General features: G+C 39.1%; 2 protein-coding genes across 5 annotated transcripts in view; one reads left to right on the top strand and one right to left on the bottom strand.

Annotated features, from left to right (window-relative positions):
• The window catches only part of myo1b (myosin IB), a 57388-nt gene extending 54450 nt beyond the window's left edge, over positions 1-2938 (bottom strand). For 2 of the 4 annotated variants that reach the window (XM_062533805.1, XM_062533807.1), the window contains exon 1: positions 2685-2937. The gene's annotated coding sequence lies outside the window, so the exon portion shown is untranslated. Of the gene's footprint in view, positions 1-2684 lie in introns of all 4 variants that reach the window. The other 2 variants (XM_062533803.1, XM_062533806.1) reach the window with 2 other exon arrangements.
• A 514-nt stretch (positions 2939-3452) lies between these two features.
• Positions 3453-13645, top strand: pofut2 (protein O-fucosyltransferase 2). The gene is made up of 9 exons (XM_062533608.1): positions 3453-3625; positions 4486-4736; positions 6310-6454; positions 8953-9063; positions 9208-9274; positions 9535-9660; positions 9903-10083; positions 10247-10370; positions 13375-13645. Exons 1-9 carry the CDS (start codon positions 3453-3455, stop codon positions 13526-13528), a joined length of 1332 nt encoding a protein of 443 aa, XP_062389592.1. The 3' UTR covers positions 13529-13645.
• The last annotated feature ends 993 nt before the right edge of the window (positions 13646-14638 follow it).

The following is a 14638-nucleotide window of genomic DNA, read 5'->3' as shown; positions in this document are numbered from 1 at the left end:
CGTAAAGTGCATGTGCATACCGCACTCAACTATAAACAGAAAGCCCAGTGCACTCCTGCTTTCGGTTTTACCTGCCCACAAAGAAGAGGTTCTCCGGCAGCATCATTGATCATGAACACACGGAACAACAGTTTAGGAGGGATAGAACTTCACAATGTGTTGATACAGTACTCTCAGAGAACTCTGGCGAGTCATAGATTTGTGAAAACCAATGGCAAAAACATACACCATGAACATGTAACATACAACATCAAGTTTCATACAATACTCTGAACGGCAAAATCACTTTGTCAGACAGACTCTTCTTTAAATCTTCTCAGTGCCAACCATCCTACCCCCACTCACAGTAAGTGGGCAGAGTTTATCCAGAAGCTGACTGATGATAATACCATATGCATCTTTATGAAATCCCAGGCAGTGATTTTGAAATGCTTGCACATATTTTGCCTCAGCCAGCCTCAATAACTTAACAGTGTACAGCCATCTGAAATGTTGACAATCACTTCTCGCACATATTTCTCCACAGCCAGCCTCAATAACTTAACAGTATACAGCCAACCTGCAAGGCACCTTACCTGAAATTAAATAAGCCCTCCCTTTCAACCTACTGTAATGGTAATAATGCGTTCTATCAGAAACTACAAACTGCCAAGAACTGTTGCCCTGCACCAAGACTAAAAATCTGGAGCTTTGTAGCTAATTTCATTATCCCTTCCTTACAAAGATGCAACATAGAGTGAAGATTATGCCTGTGCTTAGACTGGCATAATGACAGCGTGCTAGCACCATAGTAAAGTGGCTACCTTTGATAACACAAACTATGCAAACACTCAGCTGGCTGCACAGGTGGACTTTCCCCAAACTATTGGGCAAGCTGAGGCAGATCAGTGATATCTACTATATGACTGCACAAACATCTAAAAGTAGCCAATGCTACTTATAAAGAAGTTCTCTTCTTTAGGAGCAGGGCAAAATATCCAGGGCGTCTTTTTACGATACTGTATAAGGACTATTATAAACATAAGCACTAAAAAGTGTTTAGGAACACTGACATAGCATATCATATGGTACATGCAGTGAATACATACATGGTTCCAGCGTTTTATCTTTTTAATTCTTCATTCAAACATAATGGTGTTTTGTCATAGATTTGCAATGTATCGAGTATTGCAAAATCGCTTTATCGTGATATCCTTATCAATATGCATGTCCATGCCTTATCACTCAGACAACACAGCGAAATGCGTAGAAGATTCATACTTGATTCATATTAAATATGCATGCATAACCCATTTTTTGCGTTTCTGCTTGTACTTTGCTGAGTAGGCCTATGCGTTTCAGTCAGCAAAGTCCCTGTGGCAGGGAAACCCATACTCTCGTGGGGAAAGAATAGACTACACAGACCCAGCACAGGCTACTTAAAATGTTTTGCTTCCAAAAACGCTTAGGACTTTTGTTCGTCGAAACTACTTATACTAGGTTAACCGCTGTCCTATGTTACCATGCAAATTAGCCTAAGTCATATTTCCCTGGAAAAAAATATCCAAATGCTAGTGGCATCGTTATGACAGTCAAACGTGCGTCTAGTTTCCATAGATGTAGCATAGCAGGCTATGCCTACATATCGCAAAATTGCTGTAGAAAACGCAGGGCAAACCCCCTTACACCTTTTTAGCCAAATTTCCCCTGTGAGTTCTCATTCCATACTCTTAAAACAAAACGTTATTACTCTATGCCGTTTAAGTAATACAATGTAAAGTTAGGATGCTTGGAGACTATACTCTGAAGTCAGTTGATAAAACTGCAAACTAAGTATAAAATAGCCGTCGGTCCATTGCTATTTCCACGGTGTCTTGTATTCCGCTATGAGAACACAATGAAAGCACATATTGCGTGTTCGTCTATGAATTTGCCAATGACTGTGTTGCACGGCATTCACAAAATACACAATACAGATTTTAGGTCGGGATAATCAGTAGGAGCCGAATAGGCTATCCGACAGAACATGAGTGTCCATTCTTGCGGTGCCCAGTTGGTTGTGTGGGAAGGGGAGTGCAAAGGATATGATAACGTTACTTTTGTTACAATTTAAAAAGTCTAGCAGACTTACGTTTGTCAAGGGAAGAGATTAAGTGTTGTTGGATTTCAAGCATATAGTATAGGAAACTGCCCTATGCATGCATTTACGCATGGGTTTGTTAAGTTTCCACTGAATGGTTTAGGAACGCTGGTCTCAGACAAAGAAGTTTCCCCGTTGGATTACAATGATGAAGCTGTAATACAGACGCCCCTGTTCATTTACAGTAGCCTGCATCCTCCCTTAACCTAATCAACGAATGCATTTTCACAACTTTACTTGCCAAATGCGATAACGCTAACCTATTGCCTAACCTGCAAAAGTTTTGTTCTAAACAACCAATACACTGAACTAACGAGCCTACTAATTGGCTTTAATTTACTTTGCGTTATGCTACTCTTGCTACTCCCCTACAAAAGTTAGTTGGCTACTTGAGAGATTGTTTGCAAATGTCTGGTACATCTGGGACTTTAGCCTTGCCAAATGAACTCCAAGTTACAGTTAACAATTCAGCATGAACCTATCCTAAAGTGATGTGCGAACTGTTAGGGCTATGGCTTATGACTGACAGACAGCATCTCAAAACTTAAAATGCTGTGCAACATACCTTGTGTGTACAAATAACTCCCTCTTTCAATCCACTCTTGAGAATGAATGTAGTTTCCAGATGTCACTTTGAAAAAAGTTAGGCTATGATTCCTTTATCCCTTCCCCGGCGTGAACTGAGGGCTATTTCTCCACTTTCAATGAACCAGTCCAGGACGCGTCTACCGCCCAGCTCTCCAGGCACTCAGTGAAGCAGGGAAGCGGTCGCAACAACGGGGTCCACGGATCAGGGAGTGGCTACAGCACTGATTCTACTGCTGCTAAATGCACTTCAATGTTAATCACCTCTTCTCTCCCTCTCCCTCACTCACACACATACACAACGTACGCCCATGACCCTCATACACGATGCTTCGCTTCTACGCTCAAATAATGCGCACACGTCTCCCCCGTGCGTTTTGAAATAATATAGCAAGAAACAACTGGACGCTCCAGGTTAACATTCCCACGTGTGAATAGAGTATCAGATTTCTGCCACGATGCAGTCTTTATTTAGCCTAAGGTTTAGGCAAAAGATTTTCAACGAAGCTCGGGCAACGTTGATTTAATTCTGTCCATGCATTCAAATTTATAATGGTAACCTTTATATTAATAAACAACATTGTAGATTTGAACGTGGACTATGAACGCGTCGCCCATACCTCATCTGTTTTTAAGTATTAATTGGAAGGTGAAACTTGCAGGTGGTTAAAGTTGCCATGCAACCAGTAACGCTTGTTCTGGTGTGAACATGTGTTACTTTTCCCGGAAGTGCGTGGCTTAAAAAGAAATGGCGGACATAGGAGGGTTTCCCTTGTTATGGTTGTTCACCGTCTATTGTAACGTTCTTAGGCTCGCCTTGTTGTCATTTTCAATTGTGACAATTGCTGCATCCGAAACAGAGGATTTTGCTTTTCACGCAGGGAATTCTGTTAGCCAGTCAGCAATTGCAAAGGATCTGAGGTAGGCTACGTTACAGTTGCGCTGTGGGCTACAGCTGTTCTCAACACTGGCGCTAAACAGATACTAGTAGCCTACGCTTACCCAGTGGCTTCTGTAAGCTTGTAAAATGACATCGGCTACAGCTTTTTAACAATATTCACAATAATGTCCGTGGATTAATTACCCCCTAATAATTAACCTACAACCCTCTCTCTATTCAGATCTTATAATTGCACAAAATAGTAGCCTCTTCTGTAGTCTATATTTCATACCCTCCAGGATATAGCATATACACAATATTGTCCTTTGAAGCCATTCAATATGCCTTAAGTAATACAACGTTCAATTGTATTAGACCACAACTGCCCTGCTGGATAAAAAACGCTGTTTCGCTGTTTTGACCAGCATATGATTGTCATTCTAGCTGGTTTTGCAGGTTCCACTTTGCAGATTTTGTTAATCATGATTAGGTCACCCCTGCACGCAAAATCAGAATTGCAGTGGATATATGCCGGGTGGCTTGCCACATCACGTCCACAGGTGGACTACCCCTATTCATTTATATGGTAGTGAATCTAAAAAAATACATGAAATTGTATTAAAATGACGCCAGCAGACTGTCAGATCTGCCCTAGTGGTTGCAGCCTCTTACTATCTGGGTGTCAGCATCTCCAGCTTGTGATCATCTAGACCATCTTGGACCAGCTCAAAACACCTACCAGCATAAACTGTTTTTTTTAACTGTTTTTCCCCCAGCAGGGTGGTCTCTCTGGTTCTGCTTAAAAGTTATAGCCTATGTTTAGAACTGTGTTGTTAGTCAACGCCTGACTAGAAAGCGTGATACTTGCACTTCCATGACCCTCTTCTCTCATTGCTGTTAGGTATTTGCTCTATGATGTGAATCCTCCTGAGGGTTTTAACCTGCGACGAGATGTATTCATCCGTATGGCGTCTTTGGTGAAAACGTTAAGGAAAGAAGGGGACTGGGTGTTGGTGTTGCCCCCCTGGGGTCGTCTCTACCACTGGCAGAGTCCTGACATACATCAAGTGCGCATTCCCTGGGGAGAGTTCTTCAGTGTGACCAGCCTCCAGGCCAACGTCCCCGTCATAGAATATGAAGAGTTCATTGCTGGTGAGATGCCTGATTAATCTCAGTTTGCGCCAACTTGAGTCAGCATAAGTAAAAACAGATGGTAATGAAATCAATGTTTACAGGATGGGCCAGGCTGAAATAATAATGAGCAGTAAATAAAGTGTAAAGATAAAGTGTCAGACCTCAACTAATCAATTTTATTTCCAAGCGTTCAAATAGAAGTTGAATACCCACATACATCCTTAGTTAATTTTGCCCGGATGTAGGATCTTCAAGAGCCTTAAGCCATACAAAAAGATAAAAAGTATCTGCACACCAGTACAGTAGCTCCAAGTGAAATTTTGATGACAAACAACGTTTCGAGCCAATAGCTCTTCCTCAAGCTTTCAAATAGGCCTAGATTTTAACATGGGAAGGAACCCTAACTAGATTTGTTATCCAAATATGGTTAACATTTGTGTGGACTGTATCACATTTTATGAGTTGTATTTCCCCACAGAAAGAAAGACTGTATGTGGCATTTTACACTGTAGTTACAGCACCTATTAGTGTCCATTACAGGAACTGGAACTTGGTTTTAAGAGGCCAGGGCCTCTTGTTTGTGTTTCATTTAGACAGCATGACGTAGTGTGACGTTCCGGGAACTCCTATGGGATAGGTACTTCAGTACGGCCCTGAAGAACTCGATGTAATATAGGTGTGAATAGGTGTGAGTGGAGGATGACGAGCAATTTTTTTTTTTAATTCAGCAACATCAGTTACAGTCACATTTATTAAAGGTTAGGCTGTTAGCTTGTTGAGTTGAGGTAGCCAACACTGAATCATCAATACCCATCAATAAATCTGCACTGATAAGAGAATAGTAGTCAAGCATTGTCCATGGTCATTCAATGTCATGAATGACCATGGACAATGCTTGACTTAGTAACGAGGTTTAATTGAAAGAAATTCATTTTGGGTGAGTCTGGGTGAGGCTGTGACGAATGGCGCTCCGTCCCGTCTTACCTGCAGATCCAGCATATTTCTTCACCTTTGGCTGCGTTTTGCGTGAAAAGTCTCATTCATTGCATGTAAGCCTGGTAATATTGCAAGCTATACCGAGCACTAACAGACACCAATGCACTTGCTCTATGCATATTTATTCCTCTCAAAGGTTTAGACAGAAGTAGTTTAGATTTCATGTTCGTGGGTTGTTGAAATGTGGACTATAACTGCACATTTGTGTTTAAGAAACCCCAACCAGCTGAAATGACATAGCGACATGACGAGTAGTCTGGATATCATGACATGTTATTATTATTAATATATATTTTTTTGTTGTGATCTTACATTGTGAACCCCAATTTTAACATTGCTGACTTTGTCCACAATTTAAGGCTATTCAATTGTCTATTTGCAATAAAACCAAAAAACACCCAGACATTTCAGGTAAAAGCCATTAAACTACATGTAATTCTGAAATGTGAGTCATAGTTGTGTATTTATTACAGTAATTTAATAATTGATTGATAAATATGACCAGTGATGGAAAATTGTTTGTATGATGTGAGGATACTTTTTCCTGTCATCAACTCTTCCCTGATTAATGAGATCCATTTGCCCATTCTCCCAGAGTCAGGAGGGCCCTTCATTGATCAGGTGCTGGTGCTGCAGAACTACGCAGAGGGCTGGACAGATGGGAAATGGGATGAGAAGGTGGATGAGCGGCCCTGCATTGAACGCCTCATGTACTCAAAAGACAAGCAGGGTTACTACAGGTAACACCCAGCCACACACATCATTTAAGCAGAGGATCTTTTTGCCAACTGTTTTTTATGTGCTTGTCTGTTTGCCAGTTGTGGATGTCATTGTAAATGTAAATGTATGCATTAACTCCTGCATTACTTGAGCAGTGGAATTGCAGTAATTTTCTGTCATAGTGCAGGGCTTAACGTTCTCAGGCACCATACCTGAATTCAGAAATATGAAAGGTTATTTTTAATACTTTATTTTTTTAATATATTTCCATACATTTATCATCAAAAACCAAAACTCAAAAGACACAGAAACAAAGAAAACATTACAAACAGAACATTCTGGATTGCATTTTATCTCAATAATAATTTAAGACAAAAAAGTGCATTAAAAAAAATAATAAAAATGAATAATAATACTAATAATGATGACAGTAAATCTAGTTATCTATTGTCGCCATGCAAATACAGTGGGTATAGTAAGTATTCACACCCATGCTAAAGTTGACTAAAAAAGAGAAATATAAAATCATCTTTTGAGAAATGATTGTAATGCCTTAATTCAAAAAATGAGTAAAAATCAAGGACACTAATTTTCTTTGTGATTGAAGAATGTATCGTAAATAGATAAATGTTCTTCCTTAAATACAGGGGGCATAAGTATATGTGATGATGTGGGGCTATTTTCATTCCAAAGGCCAAGGGAACTTTATCAGGATGCATAATATCCTGGATCCATGAAATAGCTGGCCTTTAAAAATAAAAACATATAAAAAATCCTCCTGCTCCTATGGGAATTTAACATAGGGGTCAAATACTTATGCCCCCTGTATTTAAGGAAGAACATTTATCTATTTACGATACATTCTTCAATCACAAAGAAAATTAGTGTCCTTAGCGGTTTGATTTTTACAAAATTTTTGAATTAAGGCATTACAATCAATTCTCAAAAGATGATTTTATACTCCTCTTTTTAGTCAACTTTAGCATGGGTGTGAATACTTACTATACCCACTGTAAGTGCCATTTCACCCATTTCTCTGCACATTGTGGTTCTTGTACTCTAATCCTGTGGGTTAACTCCTCCATTACACATACAGTATATCACCTACTATCTTGAGCCATTCTGAAAGGTTATTTTTAAGATTGAGGGGGCGCTGTGGCACAACAGGCTACAGTGCTCGTGCCATGTACGGGTCCGAGTGCCCATGGGGATCCGGGTTCGAGTTCGACCTGTGGTCATTTCCCAATCCCACCCGTCTCTCTCTCCCACTTGCTTCCTGTCTCTCTCCACTGCCATATACAAATAAAGGCAAAAAGCCCCAAAAATATACTTTATACATTTTTAGATTGAAAATAGATCATGGTCTTTTTAAGACGAAGTTTCTGAATTAAACCAATAATAACAAGCAAGCACGCACACATCAAAGATCTAAAGACTGGGAGCTGGATGAACTGGATATCAGATGAACGAAAGGAAAAAGTCCGCTACACCATGAGCTCCTGATAGACGCTCCTTTATGTGACGTCTCAGGCGTTCGCCCTTCCCCAGACACGACACAACACTGAAACACACCCAAACACATACACATGATCTCCCTGATTACAACACACCCAAACACATACTGTACACATGATCTACCTGATTAGTGGTGTTCACAAGCAACAGAGTAATCAGAGCTTATACGTCTAATGCATACACTCCAGATCTGATCATTGGAAACTCTTGACAAACACAAGTATAGGGGCCTACATCTTACAAAACATGAATACATTACAAGTATTTTTGCACAAGAGGCTGGTGTCGGGGGTGCAATATGAAAGTGTATGATTGAGATCTGCAACTGTTTATGTGCAATGTGCTTTTATGTGCAATATTTTTCCCATGTTCCCATGTCAGCGTCACATAAAATTGTCTATCAGGAGCTCATTCATTTGATTCAGAAGTTTCCAATGCCTTTCTCCGATGTAGGAGTGTTTTAGGAGTGCATGAAGGGGACAATGTTGGTGAGAATCGCTGAGAGTTGTGAGACTTCAGCTTTATTCACGATACCGGGATATTACCCATAGCAAATGCCAAGTAACAATCCCACATATCTGGTGAAACCCGTTCTTATAACCTTAACACACCAGTTCTTATACCCTCAACACACACACACACTAATACTGTACTCATGGGAAATCAGAAGATACTTCCCAATGATCCATCCATCCATCTAGTTAGTTAACAAGAGATAAGAGAAAACTCCTTAACCTTCAAGTGGCCTACAGTAGGTATGTTTGTGTCCTTGGGGTGAAGACAATCAGACTGGCTACAACAATCAGACACCTTTCTCACTCTCTGGAAATTTCAACAGAAGGAGGCTTCAGGGACACGGAACCATTTTCTCATAGCACAAATGCATGGTTAAACTAAACATCACTTGAAACAAATACAATATGCTGTTGTATTTTTTTTCTTCATTGCCAAAGAGTATCTGTCTCTCTTCCCTTTGAGATTTATTCTGTGGTTTCTGCCATAGGGGTTGGTTTTGGGGTTATGAGGAGACTCGAGGGATAAAGGTCACCTGTTTGTCTGCACAAGGTCATGCCTCCGTCTTGGCCCCTTTTCTGCAAACAAATATTACAGCAACGTAAGTTTTCATCTGACGTTAAGATGTCATTATGGTTTGATATAGCTTGCAAGTTGACTATGCCTCATCTGTTTGTTTTTTCAACCCCTTGCATGTGTAATGGAGTTAAAAGTTGGAATTTAATATTCTCTTGTTTGACTGCAGGTCAGTAATGCTTGACAGAGCAGAAACTGTCCTCCATGACCATTATGCTGGGAAAGATTATTGGGATGTAAGTTACATTATTCTGATGAGCATTCTGATATTTGCATAACTTCTGTACAGAATACATTAGATTAAATATGTTGGATGTTTGAGCTATCAACAACTTTAACAACTTCTCATCATCTGTACTTAAGTTACAGTATTTCTTCTTCTAATAATGTTGTTTGATATTTTAAGGCACCCTTTGCCATAACTTCTCCAGATCTACCAGTTTCTTTTGAATGCATAAAAATGGATTTGTTCATTTTTTTCTACCCTCTCCTCTAGACAAGACGCAGTATGGTGTTTGCAAAACACCTTCGCATTATTGGAAATGATTTCAGAGCAAAGTACTTGAACTCTACAGATGAAAAAGACCATACTGTGTACAGTGAAGACTGGAGACAGATGAAGGTGGCCATTTTGTTATGACTGATTTCATGTCATTATTTCATTTAATTATTTTGCAGTGTTTGATATGAAATTTGTCTGAATTTTGTGTGGGTATTATTTGTAAATACATTTTTGTTATGATAAATTACATATTAATTGTTTTTTTGTTGTTGTTGCAGCATGAGTTATTTGCATTTAGTATTTGTTCACTTCATTGTAAACGCTGCATGCTAAGAGTTCAACATCTCATACAATCTATGCAGGCCAAGTTGGGCAGTGCCAAGGGCGGCCCATATCTAGCTGTCCATCTCCGGAGGAAAGATTTCATCTGGGGCCACCGAGAAGATGTCCCCAGCCTCAAAGAGGCTGTGAAAAAAATTCATAGTCTCATGAAGAAGCACACACTACAGAATCTTTTTGTTGCCACGGATGCAGATGAGGAAGGTATTACATTCCATGTGTTTTAGTTCTCTTTTTGATTTCAGGCATGTACCATACTGTTGCATTTGAAATAGGGACTGTACCTAAGTTATACATATTTAGTTGGGATGCAAAGGTACTTATCTTTTCTTTGGATAAAAGTTTGTCCTTGTTATGGTTCTGACAGAATTAGCCAAGTTGAAGCGTATGTTGCCAGAGATGGTGCGCTTTGAGCCCACTTGGGAGGACCTGGAGCTCCTCAAAGACGGTGGTGTTGCCATCATTGACCAGTGGATCTGTGCCCATGCCAGGTGAAGTGTTTTAATTTTATTGTTATTATAGTTTGTGTCTTACTTTCCTTCCTTCAGTTTATTTACCACATACAGTACCCTCCAGAATTATTGGCACCTTTGGTAAGATGGTATAAAAAATAATGTTTTGGTGATTTATTGTAATCTGACAATATGAGATATTTATAAATATGTTGACAGTCAGGGAATGGCTATAAAAAGGTACTTTCTTGAAAATGTCCACATTTACAGCATTCCGCAAGAACCACTGTTCAAAACAAAAGATCTTACCAAAAATGATTTACTGAACAAAAAAATCAAGCTTCTGCTATTGCCATCTCAGTCCACTGATGAAATAGCCTGATGATGTCAATCAAGATGTAGGGTCTGGGGACTCATCATAGCAGAGCTCAAACGGTGGGTTGGGATAAACGGTTGTCTTTCAAATTCCCTCTATATGCAATAGGATAGCGCTAAACGAATCATCTTCTTGTTTTCAAGTAGCTGGATGCTTAACTTCTGGTCGCAGTCATTATGTTGAGCCCGCCTATACACGATGTGATTGGCCCGGCCGTTGTTGAAAATGGCCAGCTCCCAAATCAACGGAGAATTTGAGAAATTAGATGTGTTGCCGCTAGGGGCGTCTAGATTTCTAGGCTCCTGATGAAACAGGGGGGTGAGGAGAATACACAAGTGTGGATTTAGGAATCTGGATGATCTGGGGAGATTTTGTAAAGACGAATGGTCTTAAATCCCTTGGTTTGTTTTCTCCAACTTTATGGGGAGTCTCAAGCTGTTTTATTGTCAAAGGCAGGCTTAAGAAGGTGTTACAAGCTGGGGTGCCTGTAATTGTGGGCAATGTATTTTCGTTAAATATATTCATGTATTTATTTATTTATTTATGAGAGATTGATTTTTCTCAGAATAAATTTGCTTTCAAGGTTGGATGTTTTCTTAGTGAGGTTACAATAAATCACCGAAATAATAGTTTTTATACCCGTTTTTATGTCTTGTTTTTATGACATGCTTATGTCATGTGTTTATGTCATACTAAAATTCTGTCCATCTCTTATTTAAACTATTCATTGTGGGCACGAGGGAGGGTGAGTCATTAGCTTAGTATCTGAAGGCTTAAACCAGTCAAACAAGATGTCAGTAATGCTTATTGCATGATCTAAATCTTCTTGACAGGTGAGGTAAGGTAAAGGTTACACAAATCTGCACATGGCACCACTGAATCACTTGATCAGTGTGTGTGCAGGTAGGGATTGATACAGGACGTTAGGCTCAATATGTGTCAGCACAGTAATACTATGATCAGTAAACCAGTTATTAGTTACTAGTTTTGGCAGTGGGTAGGTGCTGAGTCCTGCTGGAAAAGGTAATCAAATCAGCGTCGCCTTAAAGCTTGTCAGCAGGTGGAAGCAGGACATCTAGAGTATCCTAGTAGACCGCTGCATTGACTCTGGACTTGATAAAACAGTGGTCCAACGCCAGCAGATAACATGACACCCCAAATCATCAATAACTGTGGAAACATCAGCTGGATTCAAGCAACTTGGATTCTGTGCCTCTCCACTCTTCCCCCAGACTCTTGGGACCTTGATTGAACCCTGATATCCAAATGGGATGCAAAACAGTTTTTTTATGTGGAAAGAGGAGTTTGGAGCAACGGCCCAGTTCTGTCTTCCCTTAGCCCAGGATAGACGCTCTAACCTTGCCGCTGAATCTGGAGTGGCTTGACTCGAGGAATGTATCCCATTTGCTGGACACGTCTGTGCGTGGTGGCTCCTGATGGAGACTCCAGCCTCAGTCTACCCCTTGTGAAGTTCCCCCAAGTTCTTGAATCGGTTTTGCTTGACCATTCTCAGTGGTCATCCTTGTTGCTTGCACACCTTTTCTTACCACACTTTCACCGTCCAGTCAACTTTCCATGAATATGCTTTGGTACAACACTTTGAACACCCTGCCCTTTCAGCAAAGACATTCTGTGTCTTTCCCTCCTTGTGGGGGGGTGTCAATGAGTGTCTTCTGGACTGATTGATTGATTTTCATGAGCTGTAAACCATAGCCATAATCATCACATAAACAAAATATAGCTTTAAATATTTGACTGTATTTGATTCCAGAATATATTAAACATTCCCTTGAAATAAAGTAGGGGTAAAAATGAACTTTTCCACAATATTCTAATATGAGACCCACTTACAGTATAATATATAATATGTAAACAAAATGTAAAAAAAATATAAATGAGGTCAAAGTGAAACTGATAACGGATATCATCTCTGCAGCTTGCGTAGAACTCACAAATGTCTGCTTTGTACACAATACATCCTATTTTCCTTTGCACAGGGAATCTGTTAAATCTAATTCATAATGGTCTTAAAACAGTCTCAAAAAGTCTTGAAGCCCTTATAAGTCGTTAGAACACAGCACAACAGTCTCAAAAAGCCTGCCTTGTTGAAGCCCTTGTAAGTACTTGGAATACAACTGAATCACCTCTTAGGCTTACTGTCTCTACTTTTATCATTCATGCAGGAGTCTGACTGTAATCATTACTCAAATATGATCTCCAATTATGAGTAGCACATTATACACATGTCCTTTTCATGGATTAAGCCTAGTACGAGACAAAAACCTTTTGAAGGGCAATTTCTGTTTAAGTTTCTTTTAGTGCTAGGACTTAATCCATGTACGGGAAACTGGCCCATGGTGTAAATGTGGTACTCATGTTTTTCATTAGAGTTCAGCTATTTAAGTGCTGATTATAAACATGGAAAAAATCATTAGCCTATTTAACGAAGAGCATAATGAAGATCACTGGTAACTCAGAAATTCAACAGACAGGTTGTACATTTCCACTGGAGAGATTTGTAGATTTCATTCATGCTAAAAAAATCAGGTGCAACATCCTCAACATTCTCTGACCTCCGACACACAGCACTGCCCATCCCTGAATTTTCCATGTGACTACTGTTGTGAGCTTGTTTCATTGATCAAACACTTCTCTTTTCTTCTCCAGGTATTTCATTGGTACCTCAGTCTCAACCTTCTCATTCAGAATTCACGAGGAGAGAGAAATTTTGGGCTTTGACCCTAAAACTACATATAATCGCTTTTGTGGTGACAGTGAAACAGAATGTGAACAGCCCACACACTGGAAAATAGCATACTGACTGTGTTTCATGACGGTGGACGAAGAGTGCCAAACAGTGTTCGATTTCATTACTTTTGTAAATACATTGCAGTATTGAAGTGTTGTGTCTTATAATGAAATAAAACTTTTGTAATTATACACGTCTATTTGCACTTGACCATTTCACACCAGATGACCTTTCATTTAATTTGAGGTAAATTTTAAAGCACATATTCGTTTAAAGGCACCCTTACCAAAAAAGGTATACTAAAAGTTAATTTTAGTAAGTAAACTTAAGTGCTGTTGAAGTTGAATCCCTGAATTTACGTTATGTAGTATGTTTATTAAATGTACTTGTGGTATAGTTACTGTATGTTAAAAAAATTTTGGCCCCTTACGGATTTCCTCTATTTTTGCATATTCCTCCCTCTAAAATGTTTCAGATGATCAAACTAATTTTAATATTAGACAGATAACCTGAGTAAACACGAAATGTCGTTATTAAGTGATGATTCCATTTATTTAAGGAAAAAAGCTATCAAACCCTACCTTGCACTATGTGAAAAGGTAAACTTAGTCACTAAATTAACCCACTTTTTCTTTTTTTTACTTTTTACTCTAAACATCCTTGTGCATTATTTCTACTTCCATGCCATTTTATTTAACCTTGTGATATGTTGAATAGGCCATAACTGATTTTATTATAAAGCACTATGAAAATGTGAGGTTTATCCCATTTTTGTTTTATTCAAATTAACCACTTTCTTTAATTTAACTCTTTTAATAATTATAACTTTTGAAAAAATTGTGAACAGAATATGAAAAGAAATATCAGGAAAAGGCCTTCAACTAAAGTGGATGATCTGTGATAGGCTTGTGGATGATCTGTGATAGGCTATGCGCAAAAATAGAACAAATACTCAAAGCACAAGGCCTACTTGTTAATGTACCATTTTAATAGGCCTACTTCAGTTCTTCGGACTAAATTGGCCCATTTTCAGTTTATAATAGTAAACTCACTTAGTAAACTACTGTAAGTAAACTAGTGGAAATACTATAGCCTACTTCTCACTATAGCACACATTTTAGTTCATTACAGTATATCCATATGTTACTACAACAATGTTTTCATACCACATAACACATTATG

Source organism: Sardina pilchardus, chromosome 4 (genome assembly GCF_963854185.1).
Source record: "Sardina pilchardus chromosome 4, fSarPil1.1, whole genome shotgun sequence".
Classification (NCBI taxonomy): domain Eukaryota; kingdom Metazoa; phylum Chordata; class Actinopteri; order Clupeiformes; family Clupeidae; genus Sardina; species Sardina pilchardus.
This window is presented reverse-complemented; position numbering and strand designations above follow the sequence as displayed.